The sequence below is a fragment of the Mauremys reevesii genome, linkage group 4 (genome assembly GCF_016161935.1).
Source record: "Mauremys reevesii isolate NIE-2019 linkage group 4, ASM1616193v1, whole genome shotgun sequence".
NCBI classification, from domain to species: domain Eukaryota; kingdom Metazoa; phylum Chordata; order Testudines; family Geoemydidae; genus Mauremys; species Mauremys reevesii.
Window position 1 is genome coordinate 75,382,064 of NC_052626.1, and position 24,875 is coordinate 75,406,938.

A 24,875-nucleotide genomic window follows, 5' to 3' on the forward strand; every position below is an offset into this window, starting at 1 on the left:
TCCCAGCTGCTGCAGGCTGAAGTCATGGAGGTCTGCGGAAGTCACAGATTCCATGACTTCCGCAGCCACCAGGACCAAATCATAGCCTTAATTATAAGTGCACCAAGAATCTCTGAGTTGATGTGCTATGTAAGTGCAAAGTATTATTTATACACACACCTACACAGTTTAATGTAGAGCAGTATGACAGGATTATTTTCTGTTACTTGTCTCTGCTATGAAAACCCATTCACATTTTGCCGGGGTATTGGGGTGGTGATAAAAAAGCACTGATCACTGAAGCTGCTTTCCCATGGGTGAACTCTCATATCTTTAATTTTATGCAAGCACTTTCACCTCTCTCCAAAGGGACAGGTCATTATTGTTTTTTAAAATCAAACAAAATGAAGTCTATGAATTAGCAAAATTAAATAGCATCTTATGTCTGAAAATACAACAGTATCATCTGCATGTTACAGGAAACTTGTGACTGTCACAGTTCTCCATGATGACAGCTCCGTTCCCCTCTCCCCATCAAATGTTTGACAGTAACTGAATCTATTATGGCTTCTTGCTCCAAACCAGCACAAGGTCTGAAGCTTTGGATCAGCCGTGATGTTATATCCAGTAATATCCAAGACAGTTGTCTTCATTCACCTTTGCATTCCCTCAAGGTCTGGATAAATGGTCCTAAATGTCAAGTTTATCCGTGGTTCCCTGGCATGATATTCCTTAGGTACCCGATGCTATAAACATTATGAACAAAAAGAATGAGTTTGCACAATTAAAAACACATTTAATATTCACATACAAAATATTTTGTATCCTCATTTTACAGGATGGTGACATTACTCACTTTTCATAATACTGGAATTCGATAAGACATAAAACCCATGTCCTGACTGCTCAGGGCCATTAAGAAACCCACAGAACTTTTTGTAACAGTAGAGTGGTTAGGCCAAATTACAACTTCATTATGTTCTGTCTTCTTAAATTGCCTATGCACTTTCAGATGCATACTGTGTTCGTCACTGCCTCTCTAAATGCAGGACCATTACATAGGTGGGTGGAGTGATCACTATATATCACTTGGAGTCCGGTGGCACCTTAAAGACTAACAGATTTATTTGGGCATAAGCTTTTGTGGGTAAAAAACCCCACTTCTTCAGATGCATGGAGTGAAAATTACAGATACAAGCATAAATATACTGGCACATGAAGAGAAGGGAGTTACCTTACAAGTGGAGAACCAGTGCTGACAAGGCCAATTCAGTCAGGGTGGTCTGATGGTGTGGCTGATGTGGTGGGGTCCTATGATGGTGTCGCTACAGTAGATATGGGGACAGAGTAGGCAATGGGGTTTGTTACAGGGATTGGTTCCTGGGTTAGTGTTTCTGTGGCGTGGTGGGTAGTTGCTGGTGAGTATTTGCTTCAGGTTGGGGGGCTGTCTGTAAGCGAGGATTGGGCTGCCTCCCAAGGTCTGTGAAAGTGAGGGATTGTTTTCCAGGATAGGTTGTAGATCATTGATGATGTGCTGGAGAGGTTTTAGTTGGGGGCCGTACGTGATGGCCAGTGGTGTTCTGTTATTTTCCTTGTTGGGCCTACCCTGTAGTAGGTGAATTCTGGGTACCCATCTTGATCTGTCAACCTGTCTCCTCACTTCCCCAGGTGGGTATTGTACAGACAGACATCATCTTCCTCTCCAAGTACAAACAGATGGACATCATACCAAACGGACTGAAGGTAAAAAATCCATTGCAATCGACATACTACACTGACTATGGTGAGAGATTGTGCCATGCACTCTCAAAGAAATTGAGGAACCACCTGATCAGCATCCTATACAGCAAACAGGAGAAGATCAAGAATGAGCTCTCAAAACTGGATACTCTCATACAAAACCAACCTTCCACACAAACTTCCATGTGGCTGGACTTTACAGAAACGAGACAAGCCATTTACAACGCACACTTCACTTCTCTACAGAGGAAAATGGACAGTAAACTAAACTTCTACATGCCACAGGGGGCTACCACAGTGGTACCCTTAACTGACCCAACAATATTGTTAATCTATCCAACCACACACTTAGCCCAGCAAAAGAGTCTGTCCTATTTCGGGGACTCTCTTTCTGCCCCACCATGCCCATGATACAGTTCTGCGGTGATCTAGAAGCCTACTTTAGCTGCCTCTGACTCAAGGAATATTTTGAAGACACCAGCAAACAGTGCACTGACCCACAGGAACTCTCCTACCAACATCACAAGAAGAAGAACTCTGCGTGGACTCCTCCTGATGGTTGACATGACAGACTAGACCTCTACATAGAGTGCTTCCGCAGACGTGCACAGGCTGAAATTGTGAACAAACAGCATCACTTGCCCCATAACCTCAGCCGTACAGAACGCAATACCATCCACAGCCTCAGAAACAACTCTGATATTATAATTAAAGGGGCGGACAGGAGATGCTGTAGTCATCATGAACAGGTCAGAATATGAACAGGAGGCTACCAGGCAACTCTCCAACACCACATTCTACAGGCCACTGTCCTCCGATCTCATGAGGAGTACCAAAAGCAACTACACCATCTGCTCAAAAACTCCCTGCTATCGCATGGGAACAAGTCTACACAGAGACACCCCTAGAGCCCCGAGCAGGGGTATTTTATCTGCTACCCAAGATCCATAAACCTGGAAATCCTGGACGCCCCATCATCTCAGGCTTTGGCATTCTTACAGCAGGATTATCTGGCTATTTGGACTCTCTCCTCAGACCCTACGCTACCAGCACTCCTAGATATCTTCGAGACTCCACTTACTTCCTGAGGAAATTACAATGCATCAGTGATCTTCCTGAAAACACCATCTTGGCCACCATGGATGTAGAAGCTCTTTACACCAATATTCCACACGAGGATGGACTACAAGCTGCGAGGAAAAGTATCCCTGATGAGGCCACGGCACACCTGGTGGCTGAGCTTTGTGACTTTATCCTCACCCACAACCATTTCAGATTTGGGGACAACTTATACCTTCAAGTCAGCGGCACAGCTATGGGTACCCGCATGGCCCCACAGTATGCCAACATTTTTGTGTCTTACTTAGAACAACGCTTCCTAAGCTTTCATCCCCTAGCGCCCCTCCTCTATTTGCGCTACACTGATGACATCTTCATCATATGGACCCACAGGAAGGAGGCCCTTGAAGAATTCCACCTGGATTTCAACAATTTCCACCCCACCATCAGCCTCAGCCTGGACCAGTCCACACAAGAGATCCACTTCCTGGACACTGCAGTGCAAATAAGTGATGGTCACATAAACACTACTCTATACTGGAAACCTACTGACCGCTATACTTACCTACATGCCTCCAGCTTCCATCCAGGACACATCACACGATCCATTGTCTACAGCCAAGCCACAGGATACAACTGCATTTGCTCCAATCCCAATCCCTCAGACAGAGACAAACACCTACAAGATCTTTATCAAGCATTCTTAAAACTACAATACCCACCTGGGAAAGTGAGGAGACAGATTGACAGAGCGAGACTGGTACCCAGAAGTCACCTACTACAGGACAGGCCCAACAAGGAAAATAACAGAACACCAGTGGCCAACATGTACAGCCCCCAGCTAAAAATCTCTTCAGCACATTATCAGCAATCTACAACCTATCCTGGAAAACGATCCCTCACTCTCAGAGACTTTGGGAGGCAGCCCAATCCTCATTTTCAGACAGCCCCCCAACCTGAAGCAAATACTCACCAACAACTACCCACCACACCACAGAAGCACTAACCCAGGAACCAATCCCCATTGCCTACTGTCCCCATATCTACTGTAGTGACACCAACCACATCAGCCACACAAGGGCTCATTCACCTGCACATCTACTAATGTGACATATGCCATTATGTGCCAGCAATGCCCCTCTGCAATGTACATTGGCCAAACCAGACAGTCAGTCTCTACGTAGAAGAATAAATGGACACAAATCAGACATCAGGAACGGTAATACACAAAAGCCAGTAGGAGAACACTTCAATCTCCCTGGACATTCTATAACAGATTTAAAAGTAGCCATTCTTCAACAAAAAACCTTCAAAAACAGATTTCAAAGAGAAACTGCAGAGCTACAATTCATTTGAAAACTTAACATCATTAATTTGGTGTTGAACAGGGACTGGGAGTGGCTGGCTCACTATAAAAGCAATTTTCCCTCTCTTGGTATTGACACCTACTCATCAGTGGACCACATCTACTCTGACTGAATTGGCCTTGAAAACACTGGTTCTCCACTTGTAAGGTAACTCCCTTCTCTTCGTGTGCCAGTATATTTATATATCTGTAATTTTCACTCCATGCATCTGAAGAAGTGAGGATTTTTACCCATGAAAGCTTATGACCAAATAAATCTGTTAGTCTTTAAGGTGCTACCGGATTCCTTGTTGTTTTTGTGGATACAGACTAACACGGCTACCCCTCTGATATACATCACTTACTGATCTTGCAGAGATGCTGTTCAACTTAAGCCATAAATTTTGTGGGATGCATTGAGATTCTTGGACGGAAAGCACTGTTAATATATAGTGAAGTGTCACGTTATTGCATAACACACATCTCCCAATAGCTTTCCCAGTAACTCATGTCCCCACTGGCGTAGTTTGTGGAAATCCAGAAAACTATACCACGATGGGAAAAAAAAGCTTGTTCATGTTGCTCAAGTATTCTCACCTGCCAGTCTTCCTGGGTAGCTCCCTCCATCATCAGTAAAGTTCCATGAGGCAATGGGATCCGCACTCTTTCCACATAAGTATAGTCCCCATTCTCTTCCTAGAAAGAAGAAATAAAAATACAGAAGTATGTGCAGAAGAGGGAAACACTGCATTAGGGGACTCCACATCAGAGCTTAAAACAAGAAAGGGGTCCCTCAACAGATTATCAATTAAGACTTAGGTCTGATAAGGTTCTCATTGCATCATGAAGAGCAGTTATACCACTCCCTGTGTTACTGCCAGGCAGCAGCTATATTTCACCAAGGTTCATAAATTTTAAGGCCAGAAGGAACTATTATGATTAGTTAGTCTGACCTCATCCATAACACCTAGAATTTCACCAAGTGATTCCTGCATCAAGCCCATCACTTCCAGCTGAGTTAGAATACAGCATATAATTTAGATAGCCATTCGACCTTGCTTTAAAGACTTCAAGTAATGGAGAATCCACCACATCCCTAGCATAAATTGTTCCAATGGTTAATTAACCTCTCTAAAAGAAATCATGCCTTATTTCTAATCTGAATTTGTCTAGCTTCAGTGTCTATCCATTATATATTTTGTTCTGCTTTTGTCTGTCTGGTAGATTAAGGAGCTCTCTACTATGCAAAATCTCCCCATGTAGGTTCTTGTAAATCACGAACCTCTTAAATTTCATTTTGTTAAGATAAATAGATTAAGTTTCTTTATTCTCTTTGTGAGGCAGGTTTTTCAGACCTCATATCAGGCTTGTAACTCTTCACAACCCTTTTCAATTTATCAACATTCTTTTAAAAGAGTGGTCATCAGAATTGGACACACTATTCTAGCATTGGTCGCACAAATGCCATATACAATGGTAGTAACACCTTTCAACTGTACTTCTACTCATTCGTCCCCTGACTATACATTCAAAGATTGCATTTGCTTTCTTTGTCACCACATTGCACTGCCAACTCACATTCAATTGGTTATCCACTATGATCCTTAAAGTCCTGTCTGAGTTATTGCTTTCCAAAATACAGTCCTACATCTCATAAGTGACCTACATTCTTGGTTCCTCAATGCAGGACCTGTGTTTATCTGTATTAAGATGCATAGGTGACCCTGTGCATCTGGGGTAGCCCTCACTGGAAATGCCAAAGTCAGGGCAGGCTGAGAAAAGCTGCGCAGATACTCCCAAGACTGGTGGGTAACAATGAAGTTAAACTCCCCAACCAGTCTCAAACTGTGCTTCTGATCCCCCACACTGGTTATCAAGAAGTGAAAAAAAGAGGGGGGGGCGGGGAAATCACACAGCTCCCTTATTGCATTCCACTTCTCTGGCTCCCAGTCAGCACATAGGTCCAGTACAGTGAGAAGTTATTTTAAAACTCTGCCCCCTATATAAAATGTTCTTCTGACCCCAAAGGTCCAGCCACATTGCCAGGTCAGTATTAGGTTGGATCTTACCCAAAATATCACACTGCCAGCCAATCCTTTAGTCTCTAAAACTAAAGGTTTATTAAAAAGAACAAGAAGAGAGATGTTAAATGGTAAAAAAGTCACATACGTACAAAGATTCAAAGTCCATGTATCAGGGTCTTAGCAGTATTGGTGAGTTTGCTGGCTTGAAAGTCCCTCTGGAATACATTCACAACTTGAATGGGTCATTCAGTCCTTTGTTCAGAGATTCAGTTTGTAGCAAAGTTACTCCAGAGGTAAGAAGCAGGACTGAAGACAAAATGGAGCTGGTGCAGCTGCCCATTATATTCCTCTTGCCATGTGGCTTGCACTTCCTGTGTTCCAAACACAAGCTTCACAGCACATGGGCATGGAAAAGGCATATGGCACGTCTTCACTAGCAATGTTAAAGCGCTACCGTGGTGGCGTTTTAACGTGGCTGTGTAGTCGCAGCACCAGCGCTGTAAAAAACCCACCTCCACAAGGGGTGTGGCTCCCAGCGCACTAGCGCTCTAAAAAAAATCACCCCGACGAGAGGCGTAGAGCTTTCTGTGCCGGAGCTACAGCGCTGCGGTGCCAGGGATGCAATTGGCCTCTGAGAGGTGTCCCACAATGCCTGTTCTCACCTCTCTGGTGATCGGTTTGAACTCTAGTATAGTGCTAATTTTTAAAATCAGAATGTCGTGCAGTTCTAAATCAAATGTCTTACAGACGTCTATTATGCCAACAGTTATCTTTGTCAACCAAACTTGTTATATAATCAAAAAAGGCTGTCAAGATTGTTTGCCAAGACCTATATTCCATGAACCACATGTAGCGGTATTAATTATGCTGCCATATTTTAATTCTTTATTGACTGTACCCCATATCAGGCTTTGCGTGACTTTACTTGGGATCCATGTTAGGCTAAGTGGCCTATAGTTACCTGGGTCATCCTGTTTACCCTTTTAAAATATTGACACATTAACTTTTTTCCCAGTCTTCTTGGACTTCATCAGGATTCCAAAAGTTTTCTAAAATATCAACATCAATGGCTCAGAGAGCTCCTCATCAATTCTTTTCAAACTCTTGGGTACAAATTATCTGGTCTTTCAGATCTGAAAATGTTTAGCGTTAGCAGTCTGTGTAACATTCTCTGTACTTACTGTTAGAATAGCGGAAAGTGTGTAATTATCACTGCAAACTGTGACATCATCCAGCTTCTTCGCAAATACAGAACTGAAATATTTATTGAACTCTTCTGCCTTGTCTCCACCACTACTGACAATTTTACCATCCCTGTCTAATAAATGTGTAAAGCTTTTCTGAAATGAGATATTCAGGGAGGTTTAAGGTAGAAATTCAGCTATAGAGTGTCTGCTTTAAACTGAAGAACTACTATTAAAAGGACAGACTCAAGGTGTTTTTATTTTTTGTTTATAACAAACGTTGGGAAACATGAAACTGAAATCTGTCTTTATAATTTTTTTTTTAAAAAGTGTTGCACTGCAAAGACACGTACTAGTTTGTCATTGCAGGTTCAGTTCCAAGGACTAGGCTGCACAAAACATGGCTTTGTTATTGCAGCTTCCCCACACTGTTCACATAATGAATTGTTAATTTTAGGGTCTTTCCAACAGTTGGCTTGTAAGGTCACTTCTGAGGACTGAGCTACTGACTTTTTTCCCTGTAGGATTTGGGCGTAGGAGAAGACAGCAAGGGAGAAAACACTGAATCAATTAGTTGTTCATGAAAAATATATACTGTGACTGTAAACAGATCAAGAAAAAACGTAGGTCATGTTTTAAGATTCTAAACGTTGCCAGTGTCCCTGTAGACGAGTGGTTTTCAAACTGCGGGTCATGACAGCGGGAATGCAAAACACTGGGTCGTGGCAGCTCTGGTCAGCACTGCCGATTGGGCTGTTAAAAGTCCCGCTGGCGGTGCTGACCGGCTAGTCCCTAACTGTTCTGACACCGCGCTGCACCCCGGAAGCGGCCAGCAGCAGGTCCGGCTCCTAGGCGGGGGGGGGGGGGGTCACGGGGCGCCATGTGCTGAGCCCACACCAAGCACGAGCTCTGCACTCACAGCCAATGGGAACTTGGGGAGTGATGCCTGTGGGCGAGAGCCGCAAGAAGCTGCTTGCACGCCTCTGCCTAAGAGCTGGATCTGTTGCTGGCCACTTCTGGGGCACAGCACGGTCCATGGTGCCAGGACAGGCAGGAAGCCTGCCTTAGCACCCTCGCTGCACCTCTGACCAGGAGCCACCCGAGGTAAGCCTGCACCACAACCCTGGGCCCCAATCCCCAGCCCTGAGTCCCCCGCAACCCAGAGGCCCTTCCTACACCCCAAGCCCCTCATCCCCAGCCCCACCCGAGCCTGCACGCCCAGCCCAGAGCCCTGACCCCCTCCCTCACTCCAGCCTTAAGTCCCCCCCAAACCCGGAGCCCCCTCCTGCACCCCATGCCCCCATCCCTGTCCCCACCCCAAACTCCTCACCCCCAAACCCCAACCCTCTGCCCAAGCCCTGAGCCCCTCCCACACCCCAAACACCTCATCTCCAGCTCCGTTGCGTTGCAGGCATCACCAATTTTCTTCAGCTGGGTTGCCAGAAAAAAAGTTTGAAAACTGCTGTAGAGCACAATCATATAGACACACAGAACAGATGCTCAAGTTGTTTTTTCCCATTTCACTTATTTACTTATAATTACAGAGGCAGTCTCTCCTCCTGTTTCTTATAATGGTTGGTGCAGGCCCCTAAAATTACACTCATTGCAGTTGGCCTGGAGGAGATTAAGGAAGGCATTGCTAAAATGTTCCAGCCCTTGCTCAAGATGGCAATTACTCCCAAGCGAATTAAACACAGCCTGTCACTAGTAGAATGGAAAACATCAGATAAAATGGAGCTGTGCTTCAGGGGAAAGAGATAAGACAGGCCACAACTTATTGTGTCATCTGAAAGACTACTGTAGCTGCAAGACAAGTGGAGCCCATGTTATTTTGAAACATTGTAGCACAATTTAGACTAGAAGACGGTTATTAGAATAAGATTCTATCCAGCCTGAAGCAAACGGATAGTTGCCTCACACTGATACACCACTGTTTGTGAAACAACAAGTGTTACAAGACCTCAACTTTCAGATACCTACACGTGGAGTTATACAGGAATAACTATTCCCAAAAAACTCCACGTATGGATGCTCTAATTCTGGAATAAATGTCCTTGAATGATGCCACGTGTGGACATTTATTGCAGAATTAGAGCATCCACACAGAGTTATTGAGATAGCTAATCCAGAACAACTCTATATTGCAGACAAGTCACAGAGGACAATGAATGGTTTGATAAATACCTAGGAGAGGCTATTTACCTGTACAGTAACTGCAGTTCTTCAAAATGTGTTGTTCCTATAGATACTCCACTTCAGATACACATGTGCTTTTGATAGAGATTTTTGGGAACAACGTCTGTGGGTCTGCACCTGTGCTGTACATATCCTTGGGCTCCGAAGGAATCTGTATGCTGTGAGGTGTGTGAAAGTGGAAACTCCGCCCGCAAGACAGTGAAAAGTCTTAACAGGTTCGAAGTGGCTCTTCTTGGAGCTCACCAACAGGCCAGAGGTCCTTAAGCACAACTGGTAGTTGAGTATACAAGTGAGGTGGGACTCCGATGGGGACGGTCCCTCTTTGGGTGAACCGGAAGTGAAAGTGCTTCCATTTTTACAGATTTAGCACTCTGAGGTGTAGGATTGGCCTCCATCCTCCCTTCTTCTTGGGGACTGGAAGCCACTTTGGTACTGGAGGTGGAATCTGTACTGGAGATGGCCAAGACTGGTGGTTAGGTTGGTGCCACAGGGAGAGTGGATATTTGCTGGTTTAACGGTACCACCAGATGATCCCTTTTGATACTGGCCAAAAGAGGAGAGTTGGGTTCCTGAAGGATAAAGAAGTCTTGTGGGAGCAGCAAAGAGCTCAGTACTGGTGAGGCGAGTTGTTGGGCTACCTGCTGTGATGTAGCTGCCAGTACCAGAGGTGGCATGAGGAAGCAATCTCTATGTTCTCTAAGCTCTTGACCTGTTAAGAGCATGTGGTACCAGAAGAGCTAGTACCAAGGGAGTTGGTGTTGATGCTGATCTCCTTGCAGAGTCCTTAAGTCAAAAGGGCTCTGTACTGGATGTCAAGGCTGATACCAAACAGGGCTTCTCAGCATGAGAAGACCCAGAAGTCTTCTTTGAAGGTGGGCAAGACTCAGTATCAGGAAGGAGAAGAGCGTCAGCTGTACCCACACTGGGACACGGGGTCTCTTTAGCAACTGATCTTTGGGGAGATTTCTCCTTCGTACTCTACTTCCTGTCAGTGGACTTGGGCCTCTTCTTCTTAGCATGCTTTTGGGGTTCTGAAATGGCTTGCCAGAGCTTAGATGTTGGAGGTCGATGGGACATTTGGGTCTCTTGAGACCAATGTACAGGGAGGGAGTTGGGCCCTGGCCCCTGACACCTTGGCAGTCCTTAAGGTGTGCTCTATAAGAGTAGATTGAGCCTGTCCTCTCTCAGCTTCCTAGATCTGCTCTTCAAGATGGAACAGACCTTGCAAAGTTTAAACCCTGGGATTTTGACCGTACTTTGGACATAGAGGCAGACCCAAACAAAGGGGGAACTGAGGTGGCAGGAAGCCCCGGCTGTCAAGGAAGGAGGAATACGTACAGTGCAAAAAAAAACAAACAAAAAGTCTGAAAACAAAGAAAATCAACTAAATTCAAAATAAGTAAAATAAGAATAAATCAAGTAAGACGGCAAAGTTCACAAGTTAAGGATACGGTAAGGCTCAGTCTCAGGCTGCAGGCGGTTGAGAAAGAACTGCAGAAGCAGGGGATCCCTTCCCTACGTACCCTCAGACCAGAGCCCAAGGAACAGGTACGGCACAGGGACAAACCTGTGGACAATGCTACTGAAAATCTCCAATCAAAGGCCCATAGGCACATGTGCATCTGACGTGGAGCGCCAACAGGGACAACTACAGTACTTTAAGAAGAATATGGTATTTTAAAGTGTTATTTTAAAAATCACTACAATACAAAGCTATTTTCCATTAATTAAAAAAACAAAAACAAAAAACAATGTCTAAATTTTCAAAAGGGACATTATTTTGGGTGCTTCATTTTCGTGTGCCCAACTTGACACATTTTACAAGGACAAGTGCCCAGTGCTTTCTGAAAATCAGAGTATCAGTCAATATCACCTGAAAATTTAGGCCTCAGAGTTTAAATGAGATAGTAAATTTGGGTATGAACAATTCCTAATTAAAAACCAACAAGGACAAGAGGAATATGGATGAAAGGCTTAACAGATAAAGCCTTCACCTCTAAAATGGGAGCGTTAAATCCAGCGTGAGATTTAAGTGAAATAAGTTTGGTGGGTCTCAGATTAATTCCCAAATAAAGAGTTCTAAATAACAAAAAGCATGACATGATAGAATGGACTCAGAACTGCAGCCACATTTCCTCATGCCCAGGAAGTCACAGGGAGACAGAATGAGGTCATTCATACTGCCAGTGCTTGTGCTGGGAATAATGGAACCATTAGTGTTTCTCTTTGTGTCCTCTAAGGGCCCCAGTTCTCTAAGGTTCTGAGTATACATGGCTCCTATTGAAGTCTGAGAGTGCTGAAGGTGTTCAGTGCTGCTCAGAATAGAGCTTAGCTGCTCTTTGCAAGGAGAATGTTTATTTGAAAAAGGCATAATGAGGCACTCAAGAATTTTTGGACAATCATCTTCCTCTGTTAGAAGCATCCCTAGTGATCCATATGCAAAGATAAAGATTTGGGATAGAGGGGTTTGGTTTTTTAACTTCAGAGAGGAGGTTTTTTGTTTTTAAACAGAAGTTATAAAAAGTCCATGACTGCTGACAAACAGCAGATACATAAATACCATTATGAAAGCTCTGTTTCATTTCACAGGATTGCGTCATGTTATTTTATGTCTGGACAAGAACAAACTTCATCTTTGCTTCCAAGTGATCTTCTTAGTTAAAATGGATTGGAAGATTTGATCTGATAAGAGGGCAGAAAAGTGGCTATGTAAAAACAACACCCTCTTACCACATTATATTGTGCATTTCTGAGCCAAAACTGTTGACTTTACTCACAAAAAACAGGTTGCATTCCTGTTATCCCTGCAGAGCCAATAGTTATGAGCACCCTAACTGGACTTTATTCTGCCTCCTACACCATCATCAACATTGTCTGCAAAGCCCTCATTGCAGAACCTTTACCTTTGGAGCTGATGTTAGAGGAACAATCCAGGTGGGTTTTCAGAACCATTTGCTGTGCTGGCACTTAAAAGTGATTCTTTGATTTTTAAGGTGAGTAAATGTGATGTTTTAAATACCTGAAAATAAATCTGGAGAAACACAGGGTCACTTTTATATAATCAGCTTGGTCAGTTCTGTATACTCTTATAGAAAAGGAGTGGCCCCTGAAACGCAGGCCTGCAAAAGGAACTGGCCTGCATTTTGGTACACTGAGATTAGCTGCTCTAATAGTTTTCAGCTGTACTCTCAATAAAAGCCTGGGTTTATACTGCCCCAGCCAAACAGGTACAATTGTTTCAAGTCCTTCTTTAACTAGATATAATTTATAATTAGGAAGGCTGCTGGCTTAGCCGGTAGGAAGCAGTAAATGTAAAGCTTAAAAGCACATTCTTGAACCTCATATGACCTTGGAGTTGTTCCTAAAAACAATTCCACAGAATCAGAGAAGTTAGAGAAAGAAAAGATCTATTAAGTGAGTGAGGGAGGAATCTAAGTTACGCAACTTCAGCTACGTTATTCACGTAGCTGAAGTCGACGTACTTAGATCTACTCCCCGCAGTGTCTTCACTGTGGTGAGTCAACTGCTGCTGCTCCTCTGTTGACTCCGCCTGCGCTCAGGGGTCGATTTATCATGTCTAGACTAGATGCGATAAATCGATGCCCACTGGAACGATCACTGCCTGCTGATCCAGTGGGTAGTACAGACATACCCCAACTCAGAGTCTTTAAAGCTCTGGGGAGTACTCAGCCTTACAGCATAAATTCTCTCCTGTATGGATCTCCTGCCCCCATCATGCAGTTGCACCACAACACAGAACTCCAGATCGTAAAGTCACCTGTATACCATTGTTCTTAATGTTTTCCTATAAGTTAGTCAGGACAGTGGCAGGAGATGGGCTCAGCATGAGGTGGAAATGTTTTGTGTTGCAAGGGAAAGGAAGAATTTACCATGGGAATACCCCCCACCCCCAAAAAATATTTCAGTACATTATGTCCACAGGATCCCCCTTGTCCACGTTTGTTGACCCCTTCAAAGAACTCTAATAGATTATAAGACATGATTTCCCTTTACAGAAACCATGTTGACTTTTGCCCAACAAGTTATGTCCTTCCATGTGTCTGACAATTTTATTCTTTACTATTGTTTCAACTAATTTGCCCGGTACTGATGTTAGACTTACCGGACTGTAATTGCCGGGATCATCTCTAGAGCCCTTTTTAAATATTGACGTTACATTAGCTATCTTCCAGTCATTGGGTACAGAAGCTAATTTGAAGGACAGGTTACAAACCATAGTTAATTTCAATTTTGAGTTCTTTCAGAATGCTTGGGTGAATGCCATCTGGTCCCGGTGACTTGTTACTGTTAAGTTTATCAATTAAATCCAAAACCTCCTTTAGTGACACTTCAGTACTGCAACAATCACCTACAAAGGATGGCTCAGGTTTGGGAATCTCCCTAACAACCTCAGCCATGAAGACTGAAGCAAAGAATTCATGTAGTTTCTCTGCAATTACTTTATCATCTTTAAGAGCTCCTTTTGTATCTCGATCGTCCAGGAGCCCCACTGGTTGTTTAGCAGGCTTCTTGCTTCTGATGTACTTAAAACATTTTGTTATTACATTTTGAGTTTTTGTCTAGCTATTCTTCAAACTCCTTTTTGGCATTTCTTACTACATTTTTACACTTAATTTGGCAGTGTTTATGATCCTTTCTATTTACCTCATTAGGATTTGACTTCTGCTTTTTAAAAGATGCCTTTTTATTTCTCACTGCTTCTTTTACATGGTTGTTAAGCCACAGTGGCTCTTTTTTAGTTCTTTTACTGTGTTTTTTAATTTGGGGTATACATTTAAGTTGGGCCTCTATTATGGTGTCTTTGAAAAGTGTCCATGCAGCTTGCAGGAATTTCACTCTAGTCACTGTACCTTTTTTGGCATAGTTCCCCTTTCTGAAATTAAATGCCACAGTGTTAGGCTGTTGAGGTGTTCTTCCCACCACAGGAATATTAAATGTTATTATATTAGGTCCACTTGGAAATAGTGACCATGTTATAGTTACCCCTTGGACCAGATCCTGCGCTCCACTCAGGACTAAATCGAGAATTGCCTCTCCCCTTGTGGGTTCCTGTACCAGCTGCTCCAAGAAACAGTCATTTAAAGTATAGAGAGAGTTTGTCTCTGCATGTCAGCTGAGGTGACATGTACCTAGTCAATATGGGGATAGCTGAAATCCCCCACTATTATTGAGTTCTTTATTTTGATAGCCCCTCTAATCTCCCTTAGCATTTCGTCGTCATTATCACTGTCCTGGTCAGGTGGTCGATAATAGATCCCTACTCTTATATTCTTACTAGAGCATGGAATTACTATCCATAGAGATTATATGGAACACATGGATTCATTTAAGATTTTTACTTCATTTGATTCTACATTTTCTTTCACATATAGTGCCACCCCCCCCACGACCAATTAAAATGACCTACATTTAAAAACAAAGTCTTCATAGTCCTCCTCCAGCTGACCTCACAGACTACCTATCTAGTCATGTCTAGTATGCCCACGAATGAGTATCATGCCTTGAGGAGGGCTTCTCTCTTCCTCTCTCCTTAGTCTCCTTTCAAATCCCATCTGAAAAATCTATTTTCCCCACTGTCAATGACACTTATTTTCTCTCTGACTCTACTCTGACAGTTCCAGCTCCTTCTGCTATTACATCAATCTGTGGTAGTCAGGACACCAGGGGTTAATTCTTCTGCTCTTTCCAAAGAGAACTATGAGATCTTTAACTTTAGTCAGGACACTGCTCACACATATACAGGAAGGACCTTGCTTTAACATCTCACTTGAAGGTTGTTCGTTATAAAAACAAAGTTTTGGTATCAACACTTTCAGAACATCACGAATGTTCTGCAATTATCTAACATACGCACATATCACGCACACCCCAGCCATCAGTTTCCTTGGTTACAGACTGAGAAATAGTCTGCCAACTGGCTTTTGTAGTTCCCTTCACAGCTCACATTGCAGTTAGCAGGGTAACGGCACCAGAATAATCCTTACAGCACAGTGAAGGCTCTCTGCAGCAAGACAGCTCTGAGGGGGCAGGGGAGCCTGGTAAACCTTCAGTGAAACACCCTCCAGGAAGTCCTTTAACCCTTTTCATTAAGGTCTATGATCAATTTCACAGACTCATAGACTTTAAGGTCAGAAGGGACCATTATGATCATCTAGTGTGACCTCCTGCACAACGCAGGTCATAGAATCTCACCCACCCACTCCTGTAACAATCCCCTAACCTATGTCTGAGTTACTGAAGTCCTCAAATCGTGCTTTAAAGACCTCAAGGTGCAGGGAATCCTCCAGCAAGTGACCTGTGCCCCACGCTGCAGAGGAAGGCGAAAAACCTCCAGGGCCTCTGCCAATCTTCCCTGGAGGCAAATTCCTATCCAACCCCAAATATGGTGATCAGTTAAACTGTGAGCATGTGGGCAAGACTCACCAGCCAGCACTCAGGAAAGAATTCTCCATGGTAACTCAGATCCCACCCCATCTAACATCCCATCACAGACCATTGGGCATATTTACCTGCTAATAATCAAAGATCAATTAATTGCCAAAATTAGGCTATCCCATCCATAAAGGTATCAAGCTTAGTCTTGAAGGCATATGTGTCTTTTGCCCCCACTACTCCCCTTGGAAGGCTGTTCCAGAACTTCACTCCTCTAATGGTTGGAAACCTTTGTCTAATTTCAAGTCTAAACTTCCTAATGTCCGGTTTATATCTATTTGTTCTTGTGTCCATATTGGTACTAAGCTTAAATAATTCCTCTCCCTCCCTGATATTTATCCCTCTGATATATTTATAAAGAGTAATCGTATCTCCCCTCAGCCTTCTTTTGGTTAGGCTAAACAAGCCAAGCTCTTTGAGTCTCCTTTCATAAGACAGGTTTTCCATTCCTTGGATCATCCTAGCAGCTCTTCTCTGTACCTGTTCCAGTTTGAATTCATACTTCTTAAACATGGGAGACCAGAACTGCACACAATATTCCAGATGAGGTCTCACACCAGTGCCTTGTATAACGGTACTAACACCGCCTTATCTTTACTGGAAATATCTCGCCTGATGCATCCCAAGACCACATTAGTTTTTTTTAATGGCCATATCACATTGGCGGCTCATAGTCATCCTGTGATCAACCAATACTCCGAGGTCCTTCTCCTCCTCTGTTACTTCCAACTGATGTGTCCCCAATCTATAACCAAAATTCTTGTTGTTAATCCCTAAATGCATGACCTTACACTTTTCACTGTTAAATTTCATCCTACTATTACTCCAGTTTACAAGGTCATCCAGATCCTGTATGATATCCTGGTCCTCCTCTGTATTAGCAACACCTCCCAGCTTTGTGTCATCTGCAAACTTTATGAGCGCATTCCCACTTTTTGTGACAAGGTCAGTAATAAAAAGATTAAATAAGATTGGTCCCAAAACCGATCCCGGAGGAACTCCACTAGTAACCTCCTTCCAGCCTGACAGTTCACCTTTCAGTATGACCCGTTGTAGTCTCCCCTTTAACCAGTTCCTTATCCACCTTTAAATTTTCCTATTGATCCCCATCTTTTCCAATTTAGCTAACAATTCCCCTTGTGGAACCATATCAAATGCCTTACTGAAATCGAGGTAAATTAGATCCATTGCATTGCCTTTGTCTAAAAAGTCTGTTACCTTCTCAAAGAAGATCAGGTTGGTTTGGCACGATCTACCTTTTGTAAAACCATGTTGTATTTTGTCCCAATTACCATTGATCTCAATGTCCTTAACTACTTTTACCTTCAAAACTTTTTCCAAGACCTTGCATACTACAGATGTCAAACTAACAGGCCTATAGTTACTAGGATCACGTAGTTTTCCTTTCTTAAAAATAGGAACTATGTTAGCAATTCTCCAGTCGTACGGTACAACCCCTGAGTTTACTGATTCATTAAAAATTCTTGCTAATGGGCTTGCAATTTCATGTGCCAGTTCCTTTAATGTTCTTGGATGAAGAGTATCTGGACCCCCCGATTTAGTCCCATTAAGCTGTTTGAGTTTGGCTTCTACCTCGGATGTGGTAATATCTACCTCCATATGCTCATTCCCATTTGTCATCCTACCATTATCCCTAAGCTCCTCATTAAAAACGGAGGCAAAGTATTTATTTAGATATTGGGCCATGCCTAGATTATCCTTAACCTCCACTCCATTCTCAGTGTTTAGCGGTCTCACTTCTTCTTTCTTTGTTTTCTTCTTATTTATATGGCTATAGAACCTTTTACAATTGGTTTTAATTCCCTTTGCAAGGTCCAACTGTACATGGCTTTTGGCCTCTCTCACTTTATCCCTGCATGTTCTGACCTCAATAAGGTAGCTTTCTTTGCTAATCCTTCCCATCTTCCACTCCTTGTAGGCTCTCTGCTTTTTCTTAATCACCGCTCTGAGATGCTTGCTCATCCAGCTTGGTCTACAACAACTGCCTATGAATTTTTTCCCCTTTCTTGGGATGCAGGCTTTTGATAGTTTCTGCAACTTTGACTTGAAATAATTCCATGCCCCCTCTGCCTTTAGAGCCACAAGTTCTTCAGTCCAATCCACTTCCCTAACTAATTTCCTTAATTCTTTAAAGTTAGCCCTTTTGAAATAAAAAACCCTAGTTCCAAATCTATTTTTTTTATGCTATAAACTAGTTTGAACTAAATTCACTCATGATCACTCGAACCAAAGTTGTCCCCTAAAACCATTTCTTCTATGAAGTCCTCACTAACCAAAACCAAATCTAAAATGGCATCCCCTCTTGTTGGTTTTTCACCTACTTGATGAAGGAATCCATCAGCTATCACATCCAGGAAAATCTGAGCCCTATTATTATTACTAGCACTTGTCCTCCAGTCTATATCTGGGAAGTTAAAGTCTCCCATGATCACACAATTCCCATTAGTGTTTACTTCATTAAAAACATTAAAGAGGTCTCTATCCATATCCAAATCGGATCCCGGCGGTCTGTAGCACACCCCAAGCATTATCTTGGGGAGGCTCTAGTAGCTTTCTTTCCCAATATGATTGTTGCCCAGACAGACTGTGTCTTATCCATTCCATCACTTCTTATTTCTTTACAGTTAACCTCATCATTGATATACAATGCTACTCCCACCACCTTTGCCTTTATTTCTGTCTTTCCTAAACAGCACATACCCTTCAATACCTGTACTCCAGTCATGACTACTATTCCACCATGTTTCTGTTATCTCTATAATATCTGGTTTCACTTCCTGCACCAGTAGCTCTAGTTCCTCCATTTTGTTACCTAGGCTCCTTGCATTAGTGTACAAACATCTTAATTTTTGCTGTTTGGCTTCACTGACATTCTTCACCCGATTAGGCACAGACATTCTACCACCAGTATCACCTATTAGACTGTTATCTACACTACCCTTCCTCCTTATGTCCATTCTCATACCCACGGCTGTAGCCTTTCTACTTCGTTTTCTTCCCTCTCAATGTTAAAATCTGGCGTGGAAATTACCTGGACATCTCCCAACCATCTCCCCCAAATTCCTAGTTTTAAGCTCTCTTAATTAGTTGTGTCAGCCTCTACCCTAGAAGTCTATTTCCCTCCTTACTCAGGTGAAGTCCATCCCGACAGAACAGCCCTCTGTCCATGAATGCTTCCCAGTGGCCATACATCCCAAAGCCCTACTTATAGCACCACTGCCTGAGCCATCTGTTGATCACCATAATCTTGTCACACCTTTGTTGCCCTTCTCTAGGAACAGGCAGAATCCCACTGAAGTTCACCTGAGCCTCGATTTCCTTTAGCGTCTTCCCCAGCCAAGCATAGTCTCCCTTGATATGTTCCAGCGAGAATCTAGCCGTATCATTTGTTCCCACATGAAGGACAATCAGCAGATTCTTTCCCGCTCCCGTTAGGATCCTCTTCAGCCTCAGGTCCACATCCCGTATCTTAGCACCCGGCAGACAGCACACCCTTCTGTTCTCCGGATCAGCTCTAGTTACAGGCCTGTCTATTCTTCTCAGTAAGGAGTCCCCAGTCACGTAGACCTGCCTTTTCCTGGTGATGGTGCGATTCTCCGGTCTATCACTTGTTCCCTCTGGATGCAAGTCCTCTCGATTTCTATTGTCCCTTGCAATCCTCCGCAGTCCATCCCGTATCCTCCTGGGGCTCATATTTGGTGTTATCTCCAATGACTCTTCTCCTCTTCCTATAGGACTAGCTGCTCTTATCTTCTTCCTTGCCCTCTCACCTTCAGCGACCACCTGCTATGCCCCTTCTTCATTTTCCAACTCCGCAAACCTGTTCCTGAGCTCTATTTCTCCTTCACTAGCCCATCTTTTCCTCTGCCTGGTTCTCTTAGTCACATGCTTCCAATGTCCACTTTCCTCCCCTCCAAGTTCTTTGGTCCTGCTTCCATCAGCAAGTCTGAGCTTTTCCCTTCAGCCTCCTCATGTCTTTGCTCCATCATCTGCTCGAACCCCCTTCTAAACTCAACCAGAGTTTCTACCTGCATCTCCAATCCTCGGATCTTTTCTTCCATCAGCTCTATCAGGTGGCACTTCATGCAGACGAAACTCTTTTCAGGTACCCCCTCCAGGATCATGTACATGCCGCAGCTTCCACATCCAGTCATCCTCACTGTGTCTTCCACTGCTGCCTCTGTATCGGTCATAGCCTTCCCACCTAAAACCTATTACTCCGGGAAACACAAACCAAACCAAACCACCATCACCACCCACAACAAAACAAACCCCCAACAGGCACCAGAACACTGGCAGAACACCACCCACACCCTTCACTAGCCTGTCTAGTTCTCTGCCTAGGTCTCTTAGTCTCTACCGCAAACTCCCCTTGCAAACTCCCACTGAAACTCCTCTGTTTACAGCTCTGTTTGCTGGCTCCTGCTCAGGGGGAGCTTGATTGGATAAGCATGTGACAGAAAGATGTATCCAAACAAGACATTCAGCAATCATTCATCCCAGAGAGATACAATCAAGAAATACAAAAGCAAGGACTGAAGAGGTTATGTGTTTGGTATGGGGAGTGAGCTGAACATATTAATTCAGAGACAAAGCATCACGCACAAAGTTACAAAACTGTCCCATTTCTAAACCAATAGAAAGCAACACAGAGAATTTTAAAAAAGATCTTAAAAACGTAGTCAGGGCTAAAACAAAATTTGTTTCTGGTATGATGCTAATTTCCATGCCAAGTCACCGTAACAGTCCTGCTGGGAAATTTGCTTCCGAAATGCACACTGTGGGTTTTGTTGTTTGTTTGTTGTTTTTTGTTTTTTAAATTATGAGTACTGGGTAGAATCTGAATGAGATATTCTTCCCTCCCATCAGGGTTCACTCTTGTATTAGCAGAAATCAAACAGGCTAGCCATGTCTCTCTAACTAATCTTCAATCTATTACATAACTGACACTGTTCACACAGTACAGCTTTCGCTGCAGGGAGAGCCAGAAGTGGGCAAATGCGTTTGCCCTCCAGCAAGTGAGGGAAACAAACAGGAAGAATGCTACTTGCATCTACTCTACTTTTAATTTCTTGTCAGAGACAAAACTAAATTGTGAAGGAAAGAATAATAATTCATGGAGGTAAGTGGTAAAGGGGATGTAATGCAACATGCATTTTTCAAAGATAGATCATGCCATATTAACTCGATTTCCTTCTTTGAGAAAATAACTTTTTTAGATAGGAAAGATTTACAGTGGGAGTTTGCAAATATACCTGAACTTCAGTAATGCGTTTGACACGGTACCACATGGGAAACCATTAGTTACATTAGGGAAGATGGTACTCAGTATAAGAAATATAATGTGGATAAGGAAACAGCTAAAGAGCAAAAGGCAACAAGTAGTGCTGAAAGGGGAACTACTGGACTGGAAGGAAATTACTAGTGAAATTCCTCAAGGATCAGTCTTGGGACCAATCTTATCCAGTATCTTTATTAATGACCTTGCCACAAAAAGTAGGAGTGCGCTAATGAAATTTGCTGATACCACCAAGTTGGGATGAATCATCAATACAGAGGAGGATCAAAATATTGTATGGAAAGATCTGGATGACTTAAGACTGGAGTACATTAACAGGATGTAATTCAAGAGTACCTAGTTCAGGGTCACGTACATAGGCTCTAATAAGAATCTTCTACAACCTAAGCACTCATCAGCTGGAAATGACAGGAGGAGAGAGACCTCGGTATGTGGGTGATATCAGGATGATGAGCCACCAATGTGATGTAACTGTGAAAAAGGCATATATGATCCTAGGAAGTATCAGGAGAGGCACTACCAGTAGAGATAAATATTAATGCCAGTGTACAGGGCACAAGGTAAGACCTCATCTGGAATAGCGTGTACAATTCTGATCACCCATGCTAAAGAAAGATTAATTCAAACTGGAATAGATGCAGAGAAGAGCTACTAAGATGATCAGGGGAATGGAGGGCCTATCTTATGAGGAGAGACTGGAAGAACTTAGCTTGTTTAGTCTAGGGGAAAGGAGACTGAGTGGGGATATGATTACTCTCTATAAATACACCAGAGGCTAAACATCATGGAGGTGAAGAGCTATTTAAGGTAAAGGAGAACACTGGCACAAGAACAAATGGATATAAACTGGCCATGAACAAATTCAGGCTGGAAATTAGAAGATTTCTAACCATCAGAGGGGTGAGGTTGTGGAACACCCTCCCAATAGGAGTTCCGGGGTCAAACAACTTAATTAATTTTAAGAAAGCTGGACAAGTTTACAAGTGCAATTGTATGATGGTGTCACTTGTGAGGGTAAAGGACAAGGCTCAGCAGCCCTTAGATTCAGGAAGAAATTCTCCCCCAGGTCAGATTGGCAGTACAGGTCACTTGCCAGGATTCTCAATTATTTCCTTGCCATTGCTGAGACCTCGGGCACTGGTGTGCCTTGGTCCCTAAAACTGTCTGCCTATGGCTCAAAGCAGTCTAGTTGCCTGTGGACTATTATAATTTGATTATTTTCAGGTGCTGAGTTTAGCGTGCGGGTTCTGAGTGGTGTTGGGGGCCAGTGATATACAGGTGATAAGACTAGATGAGTTGGTAGTGCCTTTTGGCCTTAAAACTCAATGACTCTAGGAACACATCACCATGTGACAGTTCTTCAGTGGTCTATATGAAATGAACTGAAGGATCCCAGTTTCTAGCTGACAAATGTCAACTTTGCAATAAATCACTTTTTAGACCATTAGTATCCTTGACAGTTGTCTCAGAAGATAGGCAAAGACTGAATGCATTAGAGGCTAAGCCACTAACTCCTAATGATTTGAGACACACTGATGGAGCAGCCTGGGAAACACTTGCACTGCTACTAATTATGCTGTATCTGTTAGTGGATGAAAACTTGGGCCAGCAATCTAGCACCTTTCAGCAGCACTATTTTACCACCTCAGTAGCTTACACTGTTTTACAGTCCTCACGTTGTGTGTGTGCACGCAACAGAGAGGGGCTGCTTTTATTTCTTCTCTCTATCAAGGCAAGTCTCTACCTCAGTGGTTCCCAAACTTTAACAACCTGTGAACCCCTTTCATTAAAATGTCAAGTCTCACGAATCCCCTCCTACAAATGAATATTTCTAGGAATTTTCTCCTTTACCTGAATATAAATTATAAAAGCGGCGATCTTGCAAATATAAAATTTGTTTTTATGACTTGCTTATTACACACTATTTATTATTAATTATTATCATTACAGTATTTTTATTACATTATGAAAATGGTAACATTCTTCCAAGATCTCAATTTCATAGCTTGTATCACTTTGAATAAGCCTGTTATAAGACAAGGCTCCTATGTTTCATCAAGGAGTATCAGATGTGAAACAGCAGGAAGGTATTTAAGATGCCAACTCAAAGAGTTCCTCCTACACAAGCATTCAGGTCTTGAGTAGTCCAGGCAAACAACGCACATTACAACAAAGCTTAAATTTGTTTTTCATAATTTTAAAACCAAGACTAGCTACCTATTTAATTTAAGAAAGAGCAAAAAATATCCACCTCCCTTTCCATTTCTTATAAGGAGTCTTGAAGTTTGATAGATATGCTTGCTTTGATCTGCTTAGCTCTGGGAAGTCCAGGGGCTCCGGGCTGCTGGCCCTGTGCTGCTCGGGGTCCCTAGGGACAGCTCTGTCCGCCATTAAGGATTTTTTTCCTGAGAAGCCCCTGTAACATATTGCAAACCCCAGTTTGGGAACCACTGCTCTACCTTAATACACCATGTATCATACTGTATTTACATGGCACCTTTCATCCCAACGGGTTCCAAAGCCATTTATACAGAGTACACACAAAGATTACTTAACCCAAAAGTGAAATGAAGCCACCTCAGAAGTGGCAGCATTTGCAGATGATACAAAACTACTCAAGATAGTTAAGTCCAAAGCAGACCATGAAAAATTAAAGGGACCACACAAAACTGGGTGAATGGACAACAAAATGGCAGATGAAATTCAATGTTGATAAATGCAAAGTAATGCACACTGGAAAACGTAATCCCAGCTATACATATAAAACTTATGGGGTCTAAATTTAGCTGTTACCACTGAACAAGATCTTGGAGTCACTGTGGATAGTTCTCTGAAAACATCCACTCAATGTGCAGCGACAATCAAAAAAAGCTAACAGAATGTTAGGAATCATTATGAAAGGGATAGATAAGACAGAAAATATCATATTTCCTCTATATAAATCCATTGCATGCCCACATCTTGAATTGTGTGTGCAGATCTGGTTGCCTCAAAAAGATATTGGAATTGGAAAAGGTACAGAAAAGGGCAACAAAAATGATTTAAGGGTATGGAATGGCTGCCATATGAGGATTAATAAGACTGGGACTTTTCAGCTTGGAAAAGAGACGACTAAAGGAGGATATAATTGAAGTTTATAAAATCATGACTGGTTTGGAGAAAGTAAATAAGGAAGTGTTATTTACTCATTCTGATAACACAAGAAATAGGGGTCACCAAATGAAATTAATAGGCGGAAGGTTTAAAACAAACAAAAGGAAGTATTTCTTCACACACCTCACAGTCAACCTTTGGAACTCATTGCCAGGGGATGTTGTGAAGGCCAAGGCTATTACAGATTTCAAAAAAGAACTAGATAAGTTCATGGAGGATAGGTCCATCAATGTCTATTAGCCAGGATGGGCAGGGATCCAAAGCCATGCTTTGAAGTGTCCCTAGCCTCTGTTTGCCAGAAGCTAGGAATGGGCGAGAGGGGATGAATCACTTGATGATTACCTGTTCTGTTCATTCCCTCTGAAGCACCTGGCATTGGCCACTATCGAAAGACAGGATACTGGGCTAGATGGACCATTGGT

The 24,875-nt window shown here is 42.8% G+C and overlaps 1 protein-coding gene across 8 annotated transcripts in view; it reads right to left on the reverse strand.

Annotated features, from left to right (window-relative positions):
- Window positions 1-286: 286 nt before the first annotated feature.
- ALKBH3 (alkB homolog 3, alpha-ketoglutarate dependent dioxygenase) overlaps window positions 287-24,875 on the reverse strand; it is a 62,107-nt gene continuing 37,518 nt past the window's right edge. For 3 of the 8 annotated variants that reach the window (XM_039536564.1, XM_039536563.1, XM_039536565.1), the window contains exons 9-10: window positions 4,721-4,819; window positions 287-725 (exon numbers count right to left, since the gene is read on the reverse strand). In XM_039536564.1, the coding sequence (XP_039392498.1) occupies window positions 633-725; window positions 4,721-4,819 (192 nt within the window). In that variant the 3' untranslated portion in view covers window positions 287-632. Of the gene's footprint in view, window positions 726-4,720; window positions 4,820-6,296; window positions 7,281-7,328; window positions 7,850-8,715; window positions 8,763-24,875 lie in introns of those variants that run through there. The other 5 variants (XR_005597925.1, XR_005597927.1, XM_039536566.1 and 2 more) reach the window with 5 other exon arrangements.